The 19,897-nt window shown below is 43.8% G+C and overlaps 1 protein-coding gene across 1 annotated transcript in view; it reads left to right on the forward strand.

The window, feature by feature from the left end:
* The window catches only part of ST18 (ST18 C2H2C-type zinc finger transcription factor), a 72,302-nt gene that overhangs the window by 34,647 nt on the left and 17,758 nt on the right, over positions 1-19,897 (forward strand). Inside the window, exons 10-12 of the mRNA XM_024127023.1 lie at positions 5,900-6,015; positions 11,556-11,618; positions 12,363-12,431. Coding sequence (XP_023982791.1) covers positions 5,900-6,015; positions 11,556-11,618; positions 12,363-12,431 — 248 coding nt within the window. The remainder of the gene's footprint in view (positions 1-5,899; positions 6,016-11,555; positions 11,619-12,362; positions 12,432-19,897) is intronic.

Raw genomic sequence — 19,897 nt, forward strand, 5'->3', positions numbered from 1 at the left:
GTCGTGGCCTCTCCCGTTGCGGAGCACAGGCTCCGGACGCGCAGGCTCAGCGGCCACGGCTCACGGGCCCAGCCGCTCCGCGGCACGTGGGATCCTCCCGGACCGGGGCACGAACCCGCATCCCCTGCATCGGCAGGCGGACTCCCAACCACCGCGCCGCCAGGGAAGCCCGTATATGTATTCTTTTTCAGATTCTTTCCCTTATAGGTTATTGTGTAATAGTGAGTATAGTTCCTTGTGTGATTTAGCATCTACTTTAACATCTCAGGGCATGAGTCAGTGTCAATGGCAGTGATGACAAGATTGGGTTGTTTCCTGTTCCCCTGCTTTCCCTCCCTCCCTCCCTCCCTCCGCACACTCTCACTGTGATCCCCACGTCCAGGCAGTAAGATCGGTCCTGAGGATGCAGCACCACCTGGCACACGCTTCCTGCACGTGCTTCCTCCACGCGCGTGCTCGGTCTGGTAGGAGGACCGACCTGTAACCAAGCTCACGGACCAGCGAGTAGCTAAGCAGGCACGCAGAGTAGACGGGTGGGCGGGAGGAGCCCCCAGGACCCAAGGCAGGCTCTGCATCACCACTGGCCGCACCGTCATGGGGAGGGTGGGGGGACTGACACAGCAGCAGCTTCAGGTTGGAGTCTGCCATACGGGGTAGAGTCATTGTCATCCTGCTTGGCTTTTAAAAATTCACCCAAGGGCTTCCCTGGTGGCGCAGTGGTTAAGACTCCGCCTGCCGATGCAGGGGACACGGGTTGGAGCCCTGGTCCGGGAAGATCCCACGTGCCGCGGAGCAACTAAGCCCGTGCGCCACAACTACTGAGCGTGTGCTCTAGAGCCCGCGCGCCACAACTACTGAGCCCACGTGCCACAACTACTGAAGCCCGCGCGCCTAGAGCCCGTGCTCCGCAACAAGAGAAGCCACCGCAATGAGAAGCCCGCGCACCGCAACGAAGAGTAGCCCCCGCTCAGCGCAACTAGAGAAAGCCCGCACACAGCAACGAAGACCCAACGCAGCCCAAAATAAAATAAATAAATTTATTTAAAAGGAATTCACCCAAGTATTTAGGGATGGTCTTAGTTAATCTATCATAACACTGTTTTAGAAGAACTCTTTCTTAAATCGTATACATTTGACTCTAATACATATAAAACTGACCCTGCAACGTGTAAGAAGCTGCTGCGCCTCAGGTGGTGACTGTGAACCGGTGAGTGTGCATCTCGGCCCTCTTCCACATCGCCGGCTGCTTCAGCTGTGCAAAGTCACAGAAGTTACACCTAACTTACGTCATCGTACAATCCAGAAATCTGCTGGTATTCGCATTAGCGATCGCTCGGCGCGCGGGTCTGAGATGGAAGTCAGGAGGCGGGGGGAGTGGGCTGAGAGCAAGTTTGTTGCTTGGGTGCAGTCCGTGCACATCAGCTCCTGAGACGGGGGACACCCCCGGTCCGTGAGACCCCCGATTGCCAACCGGGCCTATTCCACTCCCCACAGGGGGACCTAATCCCAGTTACGAGGCCTGGAGGTGGAGGTCCAGTCAAAGGCACGTGGCACGGAGGACGGCCCCTTCCGGATAAGCATAACGGCGCCCCTGTTCTTGGGTGATCCTGCTGGAAGGAAACCCCCCGTGTTGGGGAGTCTCGGTGCCGTGTGCAGGGGGCTTAGACGTTCTGTCCTCACCCCTGCGAGCCCGCTGTACACAGACCAAGGTCCCCGTTGACCAGCAGTCTCCTTTCTGTTCACACACAGTCAGGCGTCCAGTCCAGTCCCGACCATTCCCGACCAGTAACGAAGCATAGTGGGTTCTTGTTCCCCTTCAGGGTGCTTGTGTCATTTGACATCGGTTATAAGTTTGTGCGGCGACGTCTACAGGGTACCCCTCGTATTCTGGGACGCTCCTGCTGCTTGGGGGTCTGGTGACCACCTCAGGGACCTCCTTGTATGTGCTTCTTATCCCTCAGATCGCCGGAAAGTTCAGTCTCACGACAAATATTCTCTCTTCATCAAAACGCGTGGATTCATCCAGGCGGCTTTAGGGGTTCCGCTGGAGTACGTTCCTAGCGAAGGCTTAGGGACCTGTGACAGTGTTCAACCTGCCAGCAAAATCATGGGGAAGATGATCTGTTTAGATTAGATTTCTGCTCCTTCCAGAATGGCTTACCTCCTTCAGGTCTGATAGCGTAGGCTCACTGCTACAAATGGCAACCTAAGTATTCTGACGTCCGGAATTGACAAGCTAAGTGGAAATTCAACGTTACTGAGAGCAACAAAGAGGACTTGGGAGACATCAGCTGAGTTCTTGGAGTCCAAGTGCTTGCACTAGGTTTGAGTTGACAAAATACGGTTTAAGCCTAATGCCTATTGTCGCGGTCTGAACGTGGGTGGTTCGTTGCTGGGGCGCTGTCCCCCCGGGGACACACACAAAGGTGCTTCTGAACCCCTGTAACTCCTGGGACAGTTCCTCACCCTTGTTCTTTGTGCCTTCGTCCGTGCCAAGGTAATTTACTAATAGAGAGTATTTTTCACATTTTGTTCTGAATCCCTAAATGAAAAATGTGATGCTCGATAGTTATTATTTTGAAAAAGTAGATTGTATTCAATGTCCTCGTTGGGAAGGTGGCAGAGGAAGGCCATGTTGAGTGAGTATAACGATTAAAGGTCTTTATAAACAGCATCTCATTATCCTAACAGTTCTGAAAAGCAGGCTTATTATCCAAGTTTCTAGAGGAGACAATTGAGGCTTGCCCGGGGTAAAGTTGTTGTTCTTTGGTCATACAGAAAATAAGTAATGGCCCTGGGCTTCCCTAAAATGAAGAAAAGGGAGAGGGAGAAAATGGAGGAAAGGAAAAGAAAAAAGTACACACGAAAATGGAGACAGCTAGGAAATATTGAGAAAAAGCAGGAAGGAAAGAGAAAAGAGAATAATGAAGCAGTGGTACTTGGCCAGGTGTGTGCTGGAGACCACAGCGATTTCGGTGCCTCTCAGAATGGCAGGACCAGAGCCCCTGAGCCCGGTTGCAGGACGTGACTCCACGTGACCGCACAAACCAGGGACGGATAGTGCTGGCTCTCCTTCCCGTGAGCTCCGCAGAGACGCTGCTCGGGGCCCCAGCGGAGCTCTGTGAACGTGGACTGTTCCCACCTCCGCAGCCCCGCACATCCCACACGAGACTCACACCCGTTCCCACAACCAGAAACTGGGCGCTTATTTCCAATTCATTGTTATCTAGTTCATATGCACAACAGTTGCCTCATTTTGGTGGTAATTTTCAGAAAATATTGTCTGTCTCTCTCAGTGAAATAGCCTGTCCAGATGCCCTCTAAAAAAAAAATCCTGAATCTGGAAAAAACTCAAACTATCTCGAAAGGAAAATGCTGAGAAATAACTAGGGCCATCAGTTTCATTCAACTGTCAGTTCTCCAAAGATTTCAGGGCTTCAGATGTTAAAAGTGCCAGATGCTATTATCTGTTATTCATGTTCCCATTATGTTCTGGTCTTTACTGAAATCTATATAAACTTCTATCTGTACATTAAAGGGATTTCATTGCACCCATATACTCTCTAAACACACACATATATGTATGCCACATTTTCTGTTTATGTCTCCCCAATATAAATTTAGTATTTTCAAAATGATACTTTAAATGTTGAAAAAATTCTGACAAATGATGTTGACATATTTTTATGGTGTGCTATTTAGGAGTTTATCCAATATAAACTGCTTCTGTAACAAAATTAAGCATTCTTATAGTGACGGTCACCCGTATTTTAATACCTGTGCTCTCTGCAAGCTTCTAGAGGTAGAATGCTGAGCAAAAAAAAAAAGGGAAAAGGACAATTATTTCATAATGCAATCACATACCCAAGAGTCCATAGTTTTTAAAAGAAGTTACAAAATATTTAAAAGGTCATATCCAATAAAATTATCCTATTGAGACATCACCACATACTACTGTGCTAAGTTAAATACCATATATTCTGCAAGCATTAATTTTGAATGCATTTGAGTCAAATAAGTTAAACTTTCATAGCTGATCATTTCTTTCAAAATCCCTTATTCCCTTGTCTTCCATAATGTGCAGATTCAACAAACAACAGCTAATGACCTTTATGTGTTCATCTGTAAATGTACATGCCTCCTTAGAGATACTTTGCTCTTGTTCATCACAAAGAAAATAATAAAATAGCTCTTTTTCACTTTATGCCATTTTTGTGAAAAATTCAGCATCTGAACAGAAAAAACAAAAGCTGTTCCACACTGAGACAAAACTGGATTTATCATTTGCATCTACTTTCAAAAGGCCAAGACGTTTGTAAATTATAGTGGAAAACACCACCCGGGCTGAATCCAGGTAGCTCCAAATGAAACGGAATGTAGTGCTAATGCTTCGCTTTAGGCGTTTACACTGTGAAACGTGAAAAGGATAAGCATAATTCGCTTCTTTTCTATAGATTCCACGGAAGCAGCATTAAAATAGCCCTTCTCTTCTACCTTAGTAGACAACATCATCAAACACCTATTTCTCTTTATTTTTCAGGGGTGTATTATTATCTGCTACTATTTTCAAACATTAATCAATAATATAAAATGGAATACTCAGTATTAAAAATAATATGAAAGAAGAAATTAGACCAAACCAGGTTTTATTAATTTGGTCTGAAGATAATGTTACTTGAGGTAGTGTAAACGTATTTACCACTGTGTGGTCCTATGTAAAATAATTGATTGACCTGTTATCCAAGTAATTAATGAAAGAAATTGCATTTGCCTTTATGACTGAGATGAAGGCTTAGAGTTTTTCTTTGTTTGGGAAAATCCGGGGATTTTGTTTTTCCACTGATTTTGGGTGTAGACTCAGGTTTATTAAAATTGTATTTGCCCTTGCAATTTCATATTCATTTGATTTAAATGAGATTTACCTTGAATAACTCAAAATTGTTTTCTCACCTGAAATGGATCAATACTTTTGAGATTTAGGAGACAGTTTTTTTATATTCGTTAATCTGATTTTAATATTAAATCCAGAACGTATTATATTTACTGGATATAAACTTAATGATAAAAGTAAGCTAATTATGTGACTGAATAAAACCATCATGAGTTTTCTGTAAGATAATATATCAGATGGTAAATAAATGATTGAAAGGATCAATGAGATTTCCTTATGAAATCAGGATCAGTACCAAGCTTAAAATAAGGCCATGAAAATTAGTGATAACCCAACAAGAAATTCCATCCATGAGTAAAACCATTACAAAATGCCAACTTAGCAAAAGAGGTAATTTAAGAAAAACAGGAAGTGATGTGAGACTAAAAGCAATTATCCAGAAAAATCAAGCTAAATGTTGCCTAGATATTGTGGACTCAGTGAGTACATATTTAAATAAACAATTTAAATCTTAATTATTTCTGCTTAGCAGAAAGGACATTCTACTAACCTAAATTTACTTCTTCCTTCTCTGTTTGAAAATATGTGTGATTCATTTTTTGCAGTGTTTCTTTCGTTTTACCAATGACTGCTGTGTGCGTAAAGAACTCTTCCTATGTTCTCTAGGAAATGTTTGCTATACTGTAAAACTTGAAATATATTAAAATATTAACTTTTTTACATAGCTCAAGAAATACCTCTGTAGTTATATTTGCCAAAATGCAAACTTTCTAAAGGTGTGCCCGGGAGTTATAATTTCTCACTCTTCACTGGGCACAAATGTCCATAGCAGTCCAGATCTACCCTTATACTCATTATCTTATTTATTTTGTGTACAAATCTGATGAGGGATGTCATCTAAGTCTTTAAGCCAAAACTCAAATTTGACCCCAGTGACTTCAAATACAGTTGTCTTTCCAGGGTTTCCTAATGCCTTGTGTGCTTCTGTTTTTGTTTTGTTTTTTTCAGAAAGACCCAGTGAGCTCTCTAGAAAATTCAGAGGAAAAGAAGTTCCCTGGAGAGGGCTCCATACCGAGCCCTAAACCCAAGCTCCACGCAAGAGATCTCAAGAAAGAACTAATCACGTAAGTCATCTGGAATGGCTTACTCTGTGGTTCTAAAACGGAGACTCCAATTCAAAACCTTGAGTAACAAATAACGCCTTGGCTTATGGAGCTGACTTTGCAAATGTTTTAGGGCAATTTCAACCCGTTGGTAGTTAAATGTTCTGTATATACCTAGACCTATGCTCAGAACTAAGAGGATTATGAAAAAAATGTACCTGACACGATCTCATGCTAAGAGAATTAAAAGTCTAATCGACTGAAAAACAAAACATGTAAAACAATTAGAAATGTTTATGTTCTGATCAGAAGATCTTTATAATCTAACACCCACTGGCCTCAGAGGATCCAAGTCAGGGCTTCAGGGAGTCTACAGACTCACAAAACTTAACTGCAGAGTGTTATTTGCGAAGGGAGTTCATGGTTTTCGCCACATTCTCAAGGGGTTCTGTGACTCAGAAGTTGAAAGGACAGGGCAGGAAGTACTAGTCAAGCTGCAGTGGGTTCTGAGACAGGCCCGGTGGTCTGGAGCAGGAGGGCCCAAGCTGAGCCCCAGGACCAGGTGACCTGGAGAGACAGAGAGAGAGAGAGAGAGAGGGAGAGAGAGAGAGGGAGGGAGGGAGAGGAGAGCAGGACGAGGGCCCTGAGAAGATGGCCAGGTTTCGCGTGAACAAGCCACAGGGTGTTTGAGCAGAAAAGTGCACTAGGGCTGGGGTATCTTGGGAACAGCAGTGTGTAACATTCTTCAGAGGCCGGGTGCACGTGGGGACCGTCTGGGGTCAGGAAGATCATCTGAAATGTTGACTAGAGATGCAGACGTGAGATCGTGAGGTGTGGCATGGGAGATGGGGCCTCCAGGGAAGATGTATAAAAGGAAGGGGGCAGAGTGCCCGTCCCGGAATCTGAGGGCACGCATCCTGCTGGGGCCTGACAGGGAAAAAGAAGCCCACAAAGAATAAAGACCTGGGGCCGAGGAGGAGGAGGAAAGTGATGTCATGGGAGCTAAGAGGTCAGAAACCTCCCACCTGGGCCTTTGATGGTTTCAGAGGCCACAGCAAGTTCAAAGAGGTTAAAGCAGAAAAGGCAGGACACACCCCGGGAGAGTGGGTCTTGGGAATAAGGGAGGCCAGCCAGCGGGGGGGGGGCGCGCAGCGGGAACGGGGGGGGGGGCAGGGGGCGGAGCTGGGGTGCGAGGGACGTGCCACCAGATGACGCAGGGACATTACTAGGACCGTGACCTGAGCCCAGCTCGCAGGCGCGCAGCGGGAACGGGGGGCGGGGGGGCAGGGGGCGGAGCTGGGGTGCGAGGGACGTGCCACCAGATGACGCAGGGACATTACTAGGACCGTGACCTGAGCCCAGCTCGCACACCCCTACTCCTTTTTCACCCCGAAGATCTCTGACCGGGGGCCGTTGGAGTTGAGAGTGGCGCGCACAGCTCGCTGACGGGTGTGAGTTCACCTGGGCCGTCGCCAGGACACAGGCCGTCCTGACCGCCTTCCTCCTCATCTTCCGGTCACCCCTGTGCGGGGGACATGGAGACATCGGGGTGGACATGGAGGGAGGGAGGGGGACAGGGAGGGGAAGGGCTTTCAGGCGAAGGCACGGCGGGAACCGTGGCTTTGGGGCGTTTTTATCCTCAGCAGAGAGTGTAGTCCCGGGAGGTGTTGGTTGCCGGGAGCGAGTGAGGGACATGCAGGAAAATCTTTTCCATAGGAAAGTGGTTAAGCATTCGTGTACGTTCTCACCCAAGTACATTTAAAGCTGCCAGTTAATGAGACTTTCTAGCAAAGAGGTACCCTTGCACTTAGGCACTGGCATCTGTACCCTCTCTTCTGAATCCCCCAGCATAAAAGTACGTTTACGTTTTTCTAATAAAGTAGATTCAGCACCCTCTCCTGAGCAGAATATGCTCTGCCCACCCATCTCTGCGGGGCCGCGTCCTCTGCTCTCTCAGCTCTTCCCCCACGTGTCACCCCCCCGAGAGGCCTTCCCGCTGCTGTGGTCCCCCCTGCCCAGCCCCCTGCTCCTGCCCCCTTTCCCAGGAGGGCAGGCTGTCCCAGCCACTGAGGCTGCTGCTTCCACGTCCCCGCGCGGGTCCCTGGTACCACTGCACTGCCTCTCGTCTCCCCGGTGACGGGGACACACCTCAGACGCTGCACAGGCCCTGCACACAGAGGCTATCGATCAGAAGGCCCCGGTCCAGCATATCAGTCTGTCCTGTCCACACTCAAGTGATTTTTCTTTAACATCCTTATTGGAGTGTAATTGCTTTACAAGGGTGTGTTAGTTTCTGCTTTACAGCAAAGTGACTCAGCTATACATACACATATGTCCCCATATCCCCTCCCTCTTGCGTCTCCCTCCAACCCTCCCTATCCTACCCCTCTAGGTGGTCACAAAGCACCGAGCTGATCTCCCTGTGCTCTGCGGCTGCTTCCCACTAGCTATCTATTTTACGTCTGGTAGTGTATATATGTCCATGCCACTCTCTCACTTCCTCCCAGCTTAGCCTTCCCCCTCCCCATATCCTCAAGGCCATTCTCTACGTCTGCGTCTTTCGTGCTGTCCCGCCCCTAGGTTCTTCAGAAACATTTTTTTTTCTTAGATTCCATATATGTGTGTTAGCATACGGTATTTGTTTTTCTCTTTCTGACTTACTTCACTCTGTCTGACAGCCGCTAGGTCCATCCACCTCACTACAGATAACTCAATTTCGTTTCTTTTTATGGTCGAGTGATTTTTAAATAAACAGTTGTGCTGCATTCCTTAAGGATTTCGTGGGCAGACATTGCTGCCTCAAGCATGATGTTCTCTTAGGAGGTTAACATTTCCTGATGATGTAGGGCCAACGTACCAGAGCGGCACGTCACCAAGCACTGCGCCCTCTGGGAGGTGACCTGGAGCAGCCATGTCAAGGCTGCCATGGGCCTGCTAGTCAAGTTTCTAAAATCTTGGTATGGATTTTGTTTCTGCATATTATCTCAAATATCTTCCAAAAGGGCCAATGTTTATCCTTTGAAGGTAGATTTTGGAAATTTCCAGAGTCGTTCCAAGCTAAATGAAATGTAAAAAACTGATAATTAACCTGCATCACCATTGTGGACAGAAAAATGAAGTGTGATTATTTTGTAATGGGCACTTCTCACTGGTGCAAAGAGAAAGGGCTACAAAAAGATGGTGAACAATTTTTGGAATATAATCATGAATTCCTAGGAAACTGACTCTCTAGAGGCCTCGTGGCTTTCCGCTCATTTCGGCACAGGGGAGCACTTGGGTGGGTACCACGTACTTCTACACACCTGTGTCACACACTGGTTCTGTAAACGTCTCACTGCTTTACAGTTTCACCCTGTCCTTATTATGCTTTGCTTTATGTTTCTAACAGATAAATGCACCTTAATTGCTTACCAGAAACTGTTTGGCTAAAATAGGACTTTTTTTTTTTTTTTGCGGCACGCGGGCCTCTCACTGCTGCGACCTCTCCCGTTGCGGAGCACAGGCTCCGGTCGCGCAGGCTCAGCGGCCACGGCTCACGGACCCAGCCGCTCCGCGGCATGTGGGATCTTCCCGGACCGGGGCACGAACCCGGGTCCCCTGCATCGGCAGGCGGACTCCCAACCACTGCGCCACCAGGGAAGCCCAGGACTTTTTGATGTCATTGATCGACATGAATTTGCTTAGAGTTTGAGCACCACTTACTGAGGGAGCTAGCTAGTTTCCTTTCTCTAAGTTGTGATACCTTCATTTGCAAATCTTCCCAGAATATATCACCCAACTGGGATCTGCACATGTTATTGTACAAGATTTCTCATTGAAGATCTGTAAATTAAGCCAGCCGTCAGGATCCACAACAGGATCTTTTCCCACTGCGTCGCCCCCTTCAATCTTGGCTTTATTCCTTGACCTCTTTATACCACAAAGCTGAAACAAAATAGCCACTATTTAAAAGCACACTTTATCATTATACTTCCTAAGTAATTTATAACTGTCTGATTTTAAAAATCATTGGCACTTTGCCTCTCCTGGCAGTATTAATAGGAATGATTTAAAAATAGAAATAAAATTTAAAGTAAAATAAAATACATGCAAAGCTATTTTGGCACACCAGGTGGCGATGTATTTCCAAAGTAGGAACTCCCAGGGCACTGTAACCCATCTCTCACGCTCTGAATATTCCAGCTGTGTAATTATCAGAAAAGATTGTTTCTCTGTTTAGCGGGTGAATGGCACTTGCAAGATAACTCAGCTCAGATGTTAGTCATTGTTCTTTTTTTTCTTTACTTGTTTACGTATATTTGGAGCTTCCGCATTTTCCTTTCTGATGTTCCATCTAGGAAAGTGGTGGGCAAAGAGCTGGCTGGTTCAGCTCGGATCAAGCTCTGGAAATCAAGCATCTCTCTGAGACATGAAGACATTCTAACTCTTCCAGTTTCTTTAGAGTACCTGAGAATGATTGGAAAGTAGCTCACAGGGAAAAAAATACTGAGAAGGTGACATTTCAGAGATCTTGGATGTCATCAGTCTATCCCCAAATGCCCCTTTAAAGAGGCAGAGTCTGCATTCCACACGTGGGTGAGCCTGCACGTTAGGCAGGGTGCCGAAAACATCACAAAGCACGAGTGACGTAGCTGATGTTTCCCCTGATTATTGACACCGACACAAAGACCACCGAGTGGGCAGGGGTCAATCTGCTTACCTCACACCAGCAACTTTCAAGCAGCGTCAGAGGGAAAAAAATGGCTGAGAAACCAAGGAATCTGTTAACTCTGGCAGCAAAACTGCTCGGGATAACTATCCACTTTCATTATTTTTAAAACACACATAAGACGCACAGAATGTGACCAGCTTCTGAGATAAATGAAGTGCCCGGGACAGACTCCGGTCTTGGGCAGACAGCCTGGAGAGCCTGCTGCTTAGGTGGTTAATTCCTGGCTGTCTTTGCTGGGTTCAGAACTTTGCATGAAACTGATCACGAGCTTTATTAACTAAACCTGGTAACTATTTCTGTACTATCAGCGACTGTCCCATCTAAAATGTCAGTTTACATTTCAGCCACATGTAGTAATTTCAAAGATCTTCTTTTTCAGGTGTTTTCTATCACGTTTATGAAGTTACTATGTTATCTTTTTCTTTAAAAAAAGTCACAAAAATTTCTTTCTGAAATCTGTGATACAGTTGGTACCTAAGAGCTGCTATCATGATAAAGCATGGGTTTTTCATATTTATGTTTTATAGCTCATATTTTCAAAGAGATAGAACACCACTGACTGTTGACTCACTCATATCCATCACCAGGACACGTATTTTAGCATCACTGTCCCACACCATCTGAATCAGAGAGCGACGTGATCCTGGAAACAAATAAGTCAGGATCATGCCAGTTTCCTCTTGTCTCGTCTGCTGGTCCTTCTGTAATCTACATCTTTAGTTCATTAGCTTCTTCACGTCCCATATGTGTTAACTGGTCCTGAAAAGAGAAGCTACCTCATACCCAGTCAGACAGAGCAAGTGCATCCGTGAATGCACCTGACCCTGATTCTGTGTTTTTATTGACCCAGCTGTCCAACGCCAGGATGCGACGGGAGCGGCCACGTCACAGGCAACTATGCGTCTCATCGCAGGTAGCTCTCCACCCTCTCACTTAGGCGTCCCTCATCTGTCCTCCTTAAGGACTCCCCCTCACCCCCTCTAGAAAGATATTATCTCGATCGGGAGCTGGAGGCTGAGTTAGTTGGGGTTTTGGTTCGTTTCGTTTTTCGGAAATAAAGCTAAGTCTTCAGTCTTTTTACTTATAGTGTAAAGAAAGTGTACTTCTCTGGTCAATAACGGTTTTCTGATCCTGTGATCCAGGCTACAACCCAGAAGTTAGAGTTCATGTCAGGCTCGGGTCCTGTCTAGCTTTAGGACTCAAGTGAAACCCAGGTAGGACAGCCGTGACCTGAACTGACCTTTTACGCTGTGGGAGGCTTCAGGAAAGGGTTGGAAGGACGGCAGTGCAGAGGCTGGGCTCGGCCCTTCCTCCCACCCGTGTCACCCGATGATCCGCTGTCCCTCTGGGCAGGGCCTGGACTTCGGAGCGCCGTCCCTCGGGATGCAGAGGGAGGGTTCTCTGGGTCGGTCACCACTGGAGCCGGAGGTCTCGCTGGGCTAAAGCCCCTGGTTTGGGAAATAGCAAACCAGAGTCTGTGACCGGTAGTCAAGGTGCCCAAAGCCCGGTCTGGCTAGAGCAGCAAAGCCGGGCTCAGATTTTTTCCCAGACCCCGTCGGTGGATTGAACATGTGTTCACCAGCTCAGGCTTCCCCCGAGTCGGGCCCGCGTGTGTCAGCGCGTGTGTCTCTGTTTTTGCTTTCTCCTCCCTCTTCAGTGTTTCTGGATGTCCTTTGGCAGATAAGACTCTGAAATCCCTCATGGCAGCCAACTCTCAGGAACTCAAGTAAGTGTCCAGCCAGGGTGGCCCTAACCAGGGGCAGACGGCACCTAAGCAAATTACGACCGCGCGCGCCCTCACCAAAAACTCAAACAGCTAAAACCAAATCACTGTAATTTAGTTTAGTTAATTAGCTGGCCTCGGAGGGTTTGTATTTTACAATGTTTGTAAAAGCAGTGATGTTGAACACCTACGACACCTTTTCTCTGTTACTTTCAGAACGTGTACACTAATCAGACCTAGGAGGGTACGGCCAGCATTTTCATCATCTGACTTTAGGAAAACTGCACAGTACTTTACCTTGTGGGCATTTTGAACCATACGACAGCCTCTCACTTTTGGGGGCGACATACAATTCTGGCTCATTTTCACCTTTCTACAGGTTCTCAAAGTCACACGTATATTAACTTTCGTTGATTGATTTGATTTTTCCTACTATTATCTTCTTTTATCCCAAACTTCTCACTTGTTATTTTCATGTGTTGTTATAATACCTGTAGACTAATAAAAAGTTGTAATCCACTTTTTACCCTTTAAAAATATAAGGCATACATTTGGAAAAGATGAATAACATTAAGCAAAATTAACAAAATGCATTTGCACATAATATTTTAGGAAAAATCAGTGTTACTAAGTCTAGTGATAAAATAATGTTTGTGTAAATAGTAGAATTAACACTTGGTGTCTAAATTACAGGTAAAATTTCAGAGACTATATCTTCTTAATATTTTGCTAGTATTTCCATTTTTTTACTTGTTTAAAATTTATCTAAAAATTATCCAAAAAAAGTTTATGAAACAAGATGTGATATTAAACAGGTATAAAAATTCGGAATTTTAGTACCATGAATAGTAAAGACAACTCTAAAATATACAAAGTGAGTGTACAACTGATTGTGTCAGTGTAGATTCTAGAAATCATTTTATTGGCTACCATTTTTCTAGATTGAAATGTAAGGATGTGAAGTGGAGACTTATTAGCAGATTGAAAGGAGAGAAGGGCTAGGCATACTCACTCAGTCTTACTCAATTGCTCTGAACTTCTATATTGCCGTATCTTAAAAATAGCTATCAGTTCTCCTAAGTGTTTTCTCTAAACATTATTTCTAGAAGAAAATGTTGATAATACATTGAAAACATGTAGATTGAGTGGTTCTATAGCAATGTTCAGTACTTACCTGCTTTATACAGCCACCTAATAAGTAACATCTTTGTGGTTTTTTCTGTACAGAAAGAAAAGGGGACATTTCATTGACCTCTTGTTTGGATATTCAGGGAGAATTTCAAAACAAGGTTTTTTTGGCATACAGACTTTTCCAGAATTGCAATATGCTAGTAAACCACTATTTTACTAAAAATATTAATAGCATCTGAGCCTTTCCTACAGTATAGAATACGTATTAAATAGCTAAATGTTTGATTAGAGAATCATTGCAGGGTTTTCTGGTTAGCTCGAAGAGATGTATGCAGATTTCACATTTCCTTCGAGAAAAGCATTCATTCCCTATGTTCCGCCTCAAGATTGAATATAAAAGAATTTCTGTGAAAGTTCAGTGGGTTAGAGTTTAAGAAAAGGAATAGTGTTCACATTCTTCTTTGGATTATTATCTTTCTCAAACTCTTGTTTGAGTAGAAACCTGAACCCGGGTGGGCATACAAGTGAAATAATAACAATGACCTTGTCTACAAGAACATTCAGGAAAGCAAACATTTTACGACAGCCTCTGATTTTTTTTTAAAAATAAATTTATTTATTTATTTATTTATTTATACTTTTTTACTGTTGGCTGCATTGGGTCTTTGTTGCTGCATGTGGACTTTCTCTAGTTGCGGCGAGCGGGGGCTGCTCTTCATTGCGGTGCACGCGGCAGTGCAGAGGCTGGGCTCGGCCCTTCCTCCCACCCGTGTCACCCGATGATCCGCTGTCCCTCTGGGCAGGGCCTGGACTTCGGAGCGCCGTCCCTCGGGATGCAGAGGGAGGGTTCTCTGGGTCGGTCACCACTGGAGCCGGAGGTCTCGCTGGGCTAAAGCCCCTGGTTTGGGAAATAGCAAACCAGAGTCTGTGACCGGTAGTCAAGGTGCCCAAAGCCCGGTCTGGCTAGAGCAGCAAAGCCGGGCTCAGATTTTTTCCCAGACCCCGTCGGTGGATTGAACATGTGTTCACCAGCTCAGGCTTCCCCCGAGTCGGGCCCGCGTGTGTCAGCGCGTGTGTCTCTGTTTTTGCTTTCTCCTCCCTCTTCAGTGTTTCTGGATGTCCTTTGGCAGATAAGACTCTGAAATCCCTCATGGCAGCCAACTCTCAGGAACTCAAGTAAGTGTCCAGCCAGGGTGGCCCTAACCAGGGGCAGACGGCACCTAAGCAAATTACGACCGCGCGCGCCCTCACCAAAAACTCAAACAGCTAAAACCAAATCACTGTAATTTAGTTTAGTTAATTAGCTGGCCTCGGAGGGTTTGTATTTTACAATGTTTGTAAAAGCAGTGATGTTGAACACCTACGACACCTTTTCTCTGTTACTTTCAGAACGTGTACACTAATCAGACCTAGGAGGGTACGGCCAGCATTTTCATCATCTGACTTTAGGAAAACTGCACAGTACTTTACCTTGTGGGCATTTTGAACCATACGACAGCCTCTCACTTTTGGGGGCGACATACAATTCTGGCTCATTTTCACCTTTCTACAGGTTCTCAAAGTCACACGTATATTAACTTTCGTTGATTGATTTGATTTTTCCTACTATTATCTTCTTTTATCCCAAACTTCTCACTTGTTATTTTCATGTGTTGTTATAATACCTGTAGACTAATAAAAAGTTGTAATCCACTTTTTACCCTTTAAAAATATAAGGCATACATTTGGAAAAGATGAATAACATTAAGCAAAATTAACAAAATGCATTTGCACATAATATTTTAGGAAAAATCAGTGTTACTAAGTCTAGTGATAAAATAATGTTTGTGTAAATAGTAGAATTAACACTTGGTGTCTAAATTACAGGTAAAATTTCAGAGACTATATCTTCTTAATATTTTGCTAGTATTTCCATTTTTTTACTTGTTTAAAATTTATCTAAAAATTATCCAAAAAAAGTTTATGAAACAAGATGTGATATTAAACAGGTATAAAAATTCGGAATTTTAGTACCATGAATAGTAAAGACAACTCTAAAATATACAAAGTGAGTGTACAACTGATTGTGTCAGTGTAGATTCTAGAAATCATTTTATTGGCTACCATTTTTCTAGATTGAAATGTAAGGATGTGAAGTGGAGACTTATTAGCAGATTGAAAGGAGAGAAGGGCTAGGCATACTCACTCAGTCTTACTCAATTGCTCTGAACTTCTATATTGCCGTATCTTAAAAATAGCTATCAGTTCTCCTAAGTGTTTTCTCTAAACATTATTTCTAGAAGAAAATGTTGATAATACATTGAAAACATGTAGATTGAGTGGTTCTATAGCAATGTTCAGTACTTACCTGCTTTATACAGCCACCTAATAAATAACATCTTTGTGGTTTTTTCTGTACAGAAAGAAAAGGGGACATTTCATTGACCTCTTGTTTGGATATTCAGGGAGAATTTCAAAACAAGGTTTTTTTGGCATACAGACTTTTCCAGAATTGCAATATGCTAGTAAACCACTATTTTACTAAAAATATTAATAGCATCTGAGCCTTTCCTACAGTATAGAATACGTATTAAATAGCTAAATGTTTGATTAGAGAATCATTGCAGGGTTTTCTGGTTAGCTCGAAGAGATGTATGCAGATTTCATATTTCCTTCGAGAAAAGCATTCATTCCCTATGTTCCGCCTCAAGATTGACTATAAAAGAATTTCTGTGAAAGTTCAGTGGGTTAGAGTTTAAGAAAAGGAATAGTGTTCACATTCTTCTTTGGATTATTATCTTTCTCAAACTCTTGTTTGAGTAGAAATCTGAACCCGGGTGGGCATACAAGTGAAATAATAACAATGACCTTGTCTACAAGAACATTCAGGAAAGCAAACATTTTACGACAGCCTCTGATTTTTTTTAAAAAATAAATTTATTTATTTATTTATTTATTTATACTTTTTTACTGTTGGCTGCATTGGGTCTTTGTTGCTGCATGTGGACTTTCTCTAGTTGCGGCGAGCGGGGGCTGCTCTTCATTGCGGTGCACGGGCTTCTCATTGCGGTGGCCTCTCGTTGCAGAGCACGGGCTCTCAGCGCACGGCCTTCAGTAGTTGTGGCTCATGGGCTCTAGAGCGCAGACTCAGTAGTTGTGGCTCACAGGCTCAGTAGTTGTGGCTCGTGGGCTCAGTAGTTGTGGCACACGGGCTTAGTTACCCGGCAGCAGGTGGGATTTTCCCAGACCAGGGATCGAACCCGTGTCCCCTGCATTGGCAGGCAGACTCTTAACCACTGTGCCACCAGGGAAGCCCACCTCTGCGTTTTTATTAGTATCTGGCATTTTTTAAGGCAACAAAAGCGTGAGAATCTCTGTATGTATTTGCATTCAAGTGTATTTTAAACCCTGTTCCTAATTAGCATTCTAAGTAAAATCGGAATCTCCTTCCGCCTTCACTCCCCTGACTCCAAATTTAATGGTTGCTTGTCGGTCAGAGTTATTGGTAAGAGTTTCCACAAGACCTTTTAAGGTGGACCATGAGGCAGAATAGATGAGGTGCACATGTCCTAGGCTCTTTGACAGTTGCATTAATCCACCAGGTCTCTGGTTGTCCATGCACCACTGCTGTCCATCTGAATGTAAGGGATTATCATGGTGGTGGAGCAAATCAAAGGAAATAAATTACACACAGAAACAATTTGGAAACTCTTTGTTCTTAAGCAAAAGATAAGAACTTTGCATGATGTAGACAGAGGCCCAGCAGTAAGTTGTGGGTCGAATTTCAGATTCCTTCCAAAATAAGGTTTAACAACAGGGACCTATTGTGTAGCACAGGGAACTATACGCAATACTTGTAATAAACCATAAGGGAAAAGAATCTGAAACATTTTTTGTATATATATGTATATATATATATGTATATATGTATGTATATATATGTATATATATGTGTATATATATACATATATATATAACTGAATCACTCTGCTAAACAGCTGAAACTAACACAACATTGGAAATCAACTACAATTAACAAAATAAGGCTTAAAAAGAAGGAAAAAAAGAATGCAGGATAACAATGAACACAGTGTCTTCCAAGCATTGGACAGCAGTTAACACATCTTAACATTTCCTTTAAAAATGGATTCTTAGGGCTTCGCTGGTGGCGCAGTGGTTAAGAATCCTCCTGCCAGTGCAAGGGACACAGGTTCGAGCCCTGGTCCAGGAAGATCCCACATGCCGCAGAGCAACTAAGCCCGTGCGCCACAACTACTGAGCCTGCCCTCTAGAGCCCGCGAGCCACAACTACTGAGCCCACGTGCCGCAACTACTGAAGCCCGTGCGCCTAGAGCCCGTAAAGACAACTCTAAAATATACAAAGTGAGTGTACAACTGATTGTGTCAGTGTAGATTCTAGAAATCATTTTATTGGCTACCATTTTTCTAGATTGAAATGTAAGGATGTGAAGTGGAGACTTATTAGCAGATTGAAAGGAGAGAAGGGCTAGGCATACTCACTCAGTCTTACTCAATTGCTCTGAACTTCTATATTGCCGTATCTTAAAAATAGCTATCAGTTCTCCTAAGTGTTTTCTCTAAACATTATTTCTAGAAGAAAATGTTGATAATACATTGAAAACATGTAGATTGAGTGGTTCTATAGCAATGTTCAGTACTTACCTGCTTTATACAGCCACCTAATAAATAACATCTTTGTGGTTTTTTCTGTACAGAAAGAAAAGGGGACATTTCATTGACCTCTTGTTTGGATATTCAGGGAGAATTTCAAAACAAGGTTTTTTTGGCATACAGACTTTTCCAGAATTGCAATATGCTAGTAAACCACTATTTTACTAAAAATATTAATAGCATCTGAGCCTTTCCTACAGTATAGAATACGTATTAAATAGCTAAATGTTTGATTAGAGAATCATTGCAGGGTTTTCTGGTTAGCTCGAAGAGATGTATGCAGATTTCATATTTCCTTCGAGAAAAGCATTCATTCCCTATGTTCCGCCTCAAGATTGACTATAAAAGAATTTCTGTGAAAGTTCAGTGGGTTAGAGTTTAAGAAAAGGAATAGTGTTCACATTCTTCTTTGGATTATTATCTTTCTCAAACTCTTGTTTGAGTAGAAATCTGAACCCGGGTGGGCATACAAGTGAAATAATAACAATGACCTTGTCTACAAGAACATTCAGGAAAGCAAACATTTTACGACAGCCTCTGATTTTTTTTTAAAAATAAATTTATTTATTTATTTATTTATTTATACTTTTTTACTGTTGGCTGCATTGGGTCTTTGTTGCTGCATGTGGACTTTCTCTAGTTGCGGCGAGCGGGGGCTGCTCTTCATTGCGGTGCACGGGCTTCTCATTGCGGTGGCCTCTCGTTGCAGAGCACGGGCTCTCAGCGCACGGCCTTCAGTAGTTGTGGCTCATGGGCTCTAGAGCGCAGACTCAGTAGTTGTGGCTCACAGGCTCAGTAGTTGTGGCTCGTGGGCTCAGTAGTTGTGGCACACGGGCTTAGTTACCCCGCAGCAGGTGGGATTTTCCCAGACCAGGGATCGAACCCGTGTCCCCTGCATTGGCAGGCAGACTCTTAACCACTGTGCCACCAGGGAAGCCCACCTCTGCGTTTTTATTAGTATCTGGCATTTTTTAAGGCAACAAAAGCGTGAGAATCTCTGTATGTATTTGCATTCAAGTGTATTTTAAACCCTGTTCCTAATTAGCATTCTAAGTAAAATTGGAATCTCCTTCCGCCTTCACTCCCCTGACTCCAAATTTAATGGTTGCTTGTCGGTCAGAGTTATTGGTAAGAGTTTCCACAAGACCTTTTAAGGTGGACCATGAGGCAGAATAGATGAGGTGCACATGTCCTAGGCTCTTTGACAGTTGCATTAATCCACCAGGTCTCTGGTTGTCCATGCACCACTGCTGTCCATCTGAATGTAAGGGATTATCATGGTGGTGGAGCAAATCAAAGGAAATAAATTACACACAGAAACAATTTGGAAACTCTTTGTTCTTAAGCAAAAGATAAGAACTTTGCATGATGTAGACAGAGGCCCAGCAGTAAGTTGTGGGTCGAATTTCAGATTCCTTCCAAAATAAGGTTTAACAACAGGGACCTACTGTGTAGCACAGGGAACTATACGCAATACTTGTAATAAACCATAAGGGAAAAGAATCTGAAACATTTTTTGTATATATGTATGTATATATATGTATATATATATGTATATATGTATGTATATATACGTATATATGTATATATATGTATATATATATACATATATATATATATAACTGAATCACTCTGCTAAACAGCTGAAACTAACACAACATTAGAAA

The sequence above is a fragment of the Physeter macrocephalus genome, chromosome 15 (assembly GCF_002837175.3).
Source record: "Physeter macrocephalus isolate SW-GA chromosome 15, ASM283717v5, whole genome shotgun sequence".
In the NCBI taxonomy this organism is placed as follows: domain Eukaryota; kingdom Metazoa; phylum Chordata; class Mammalia; order Artiodactyla; family Physeteridae; genus Physeter; species Physeter macrocephalus.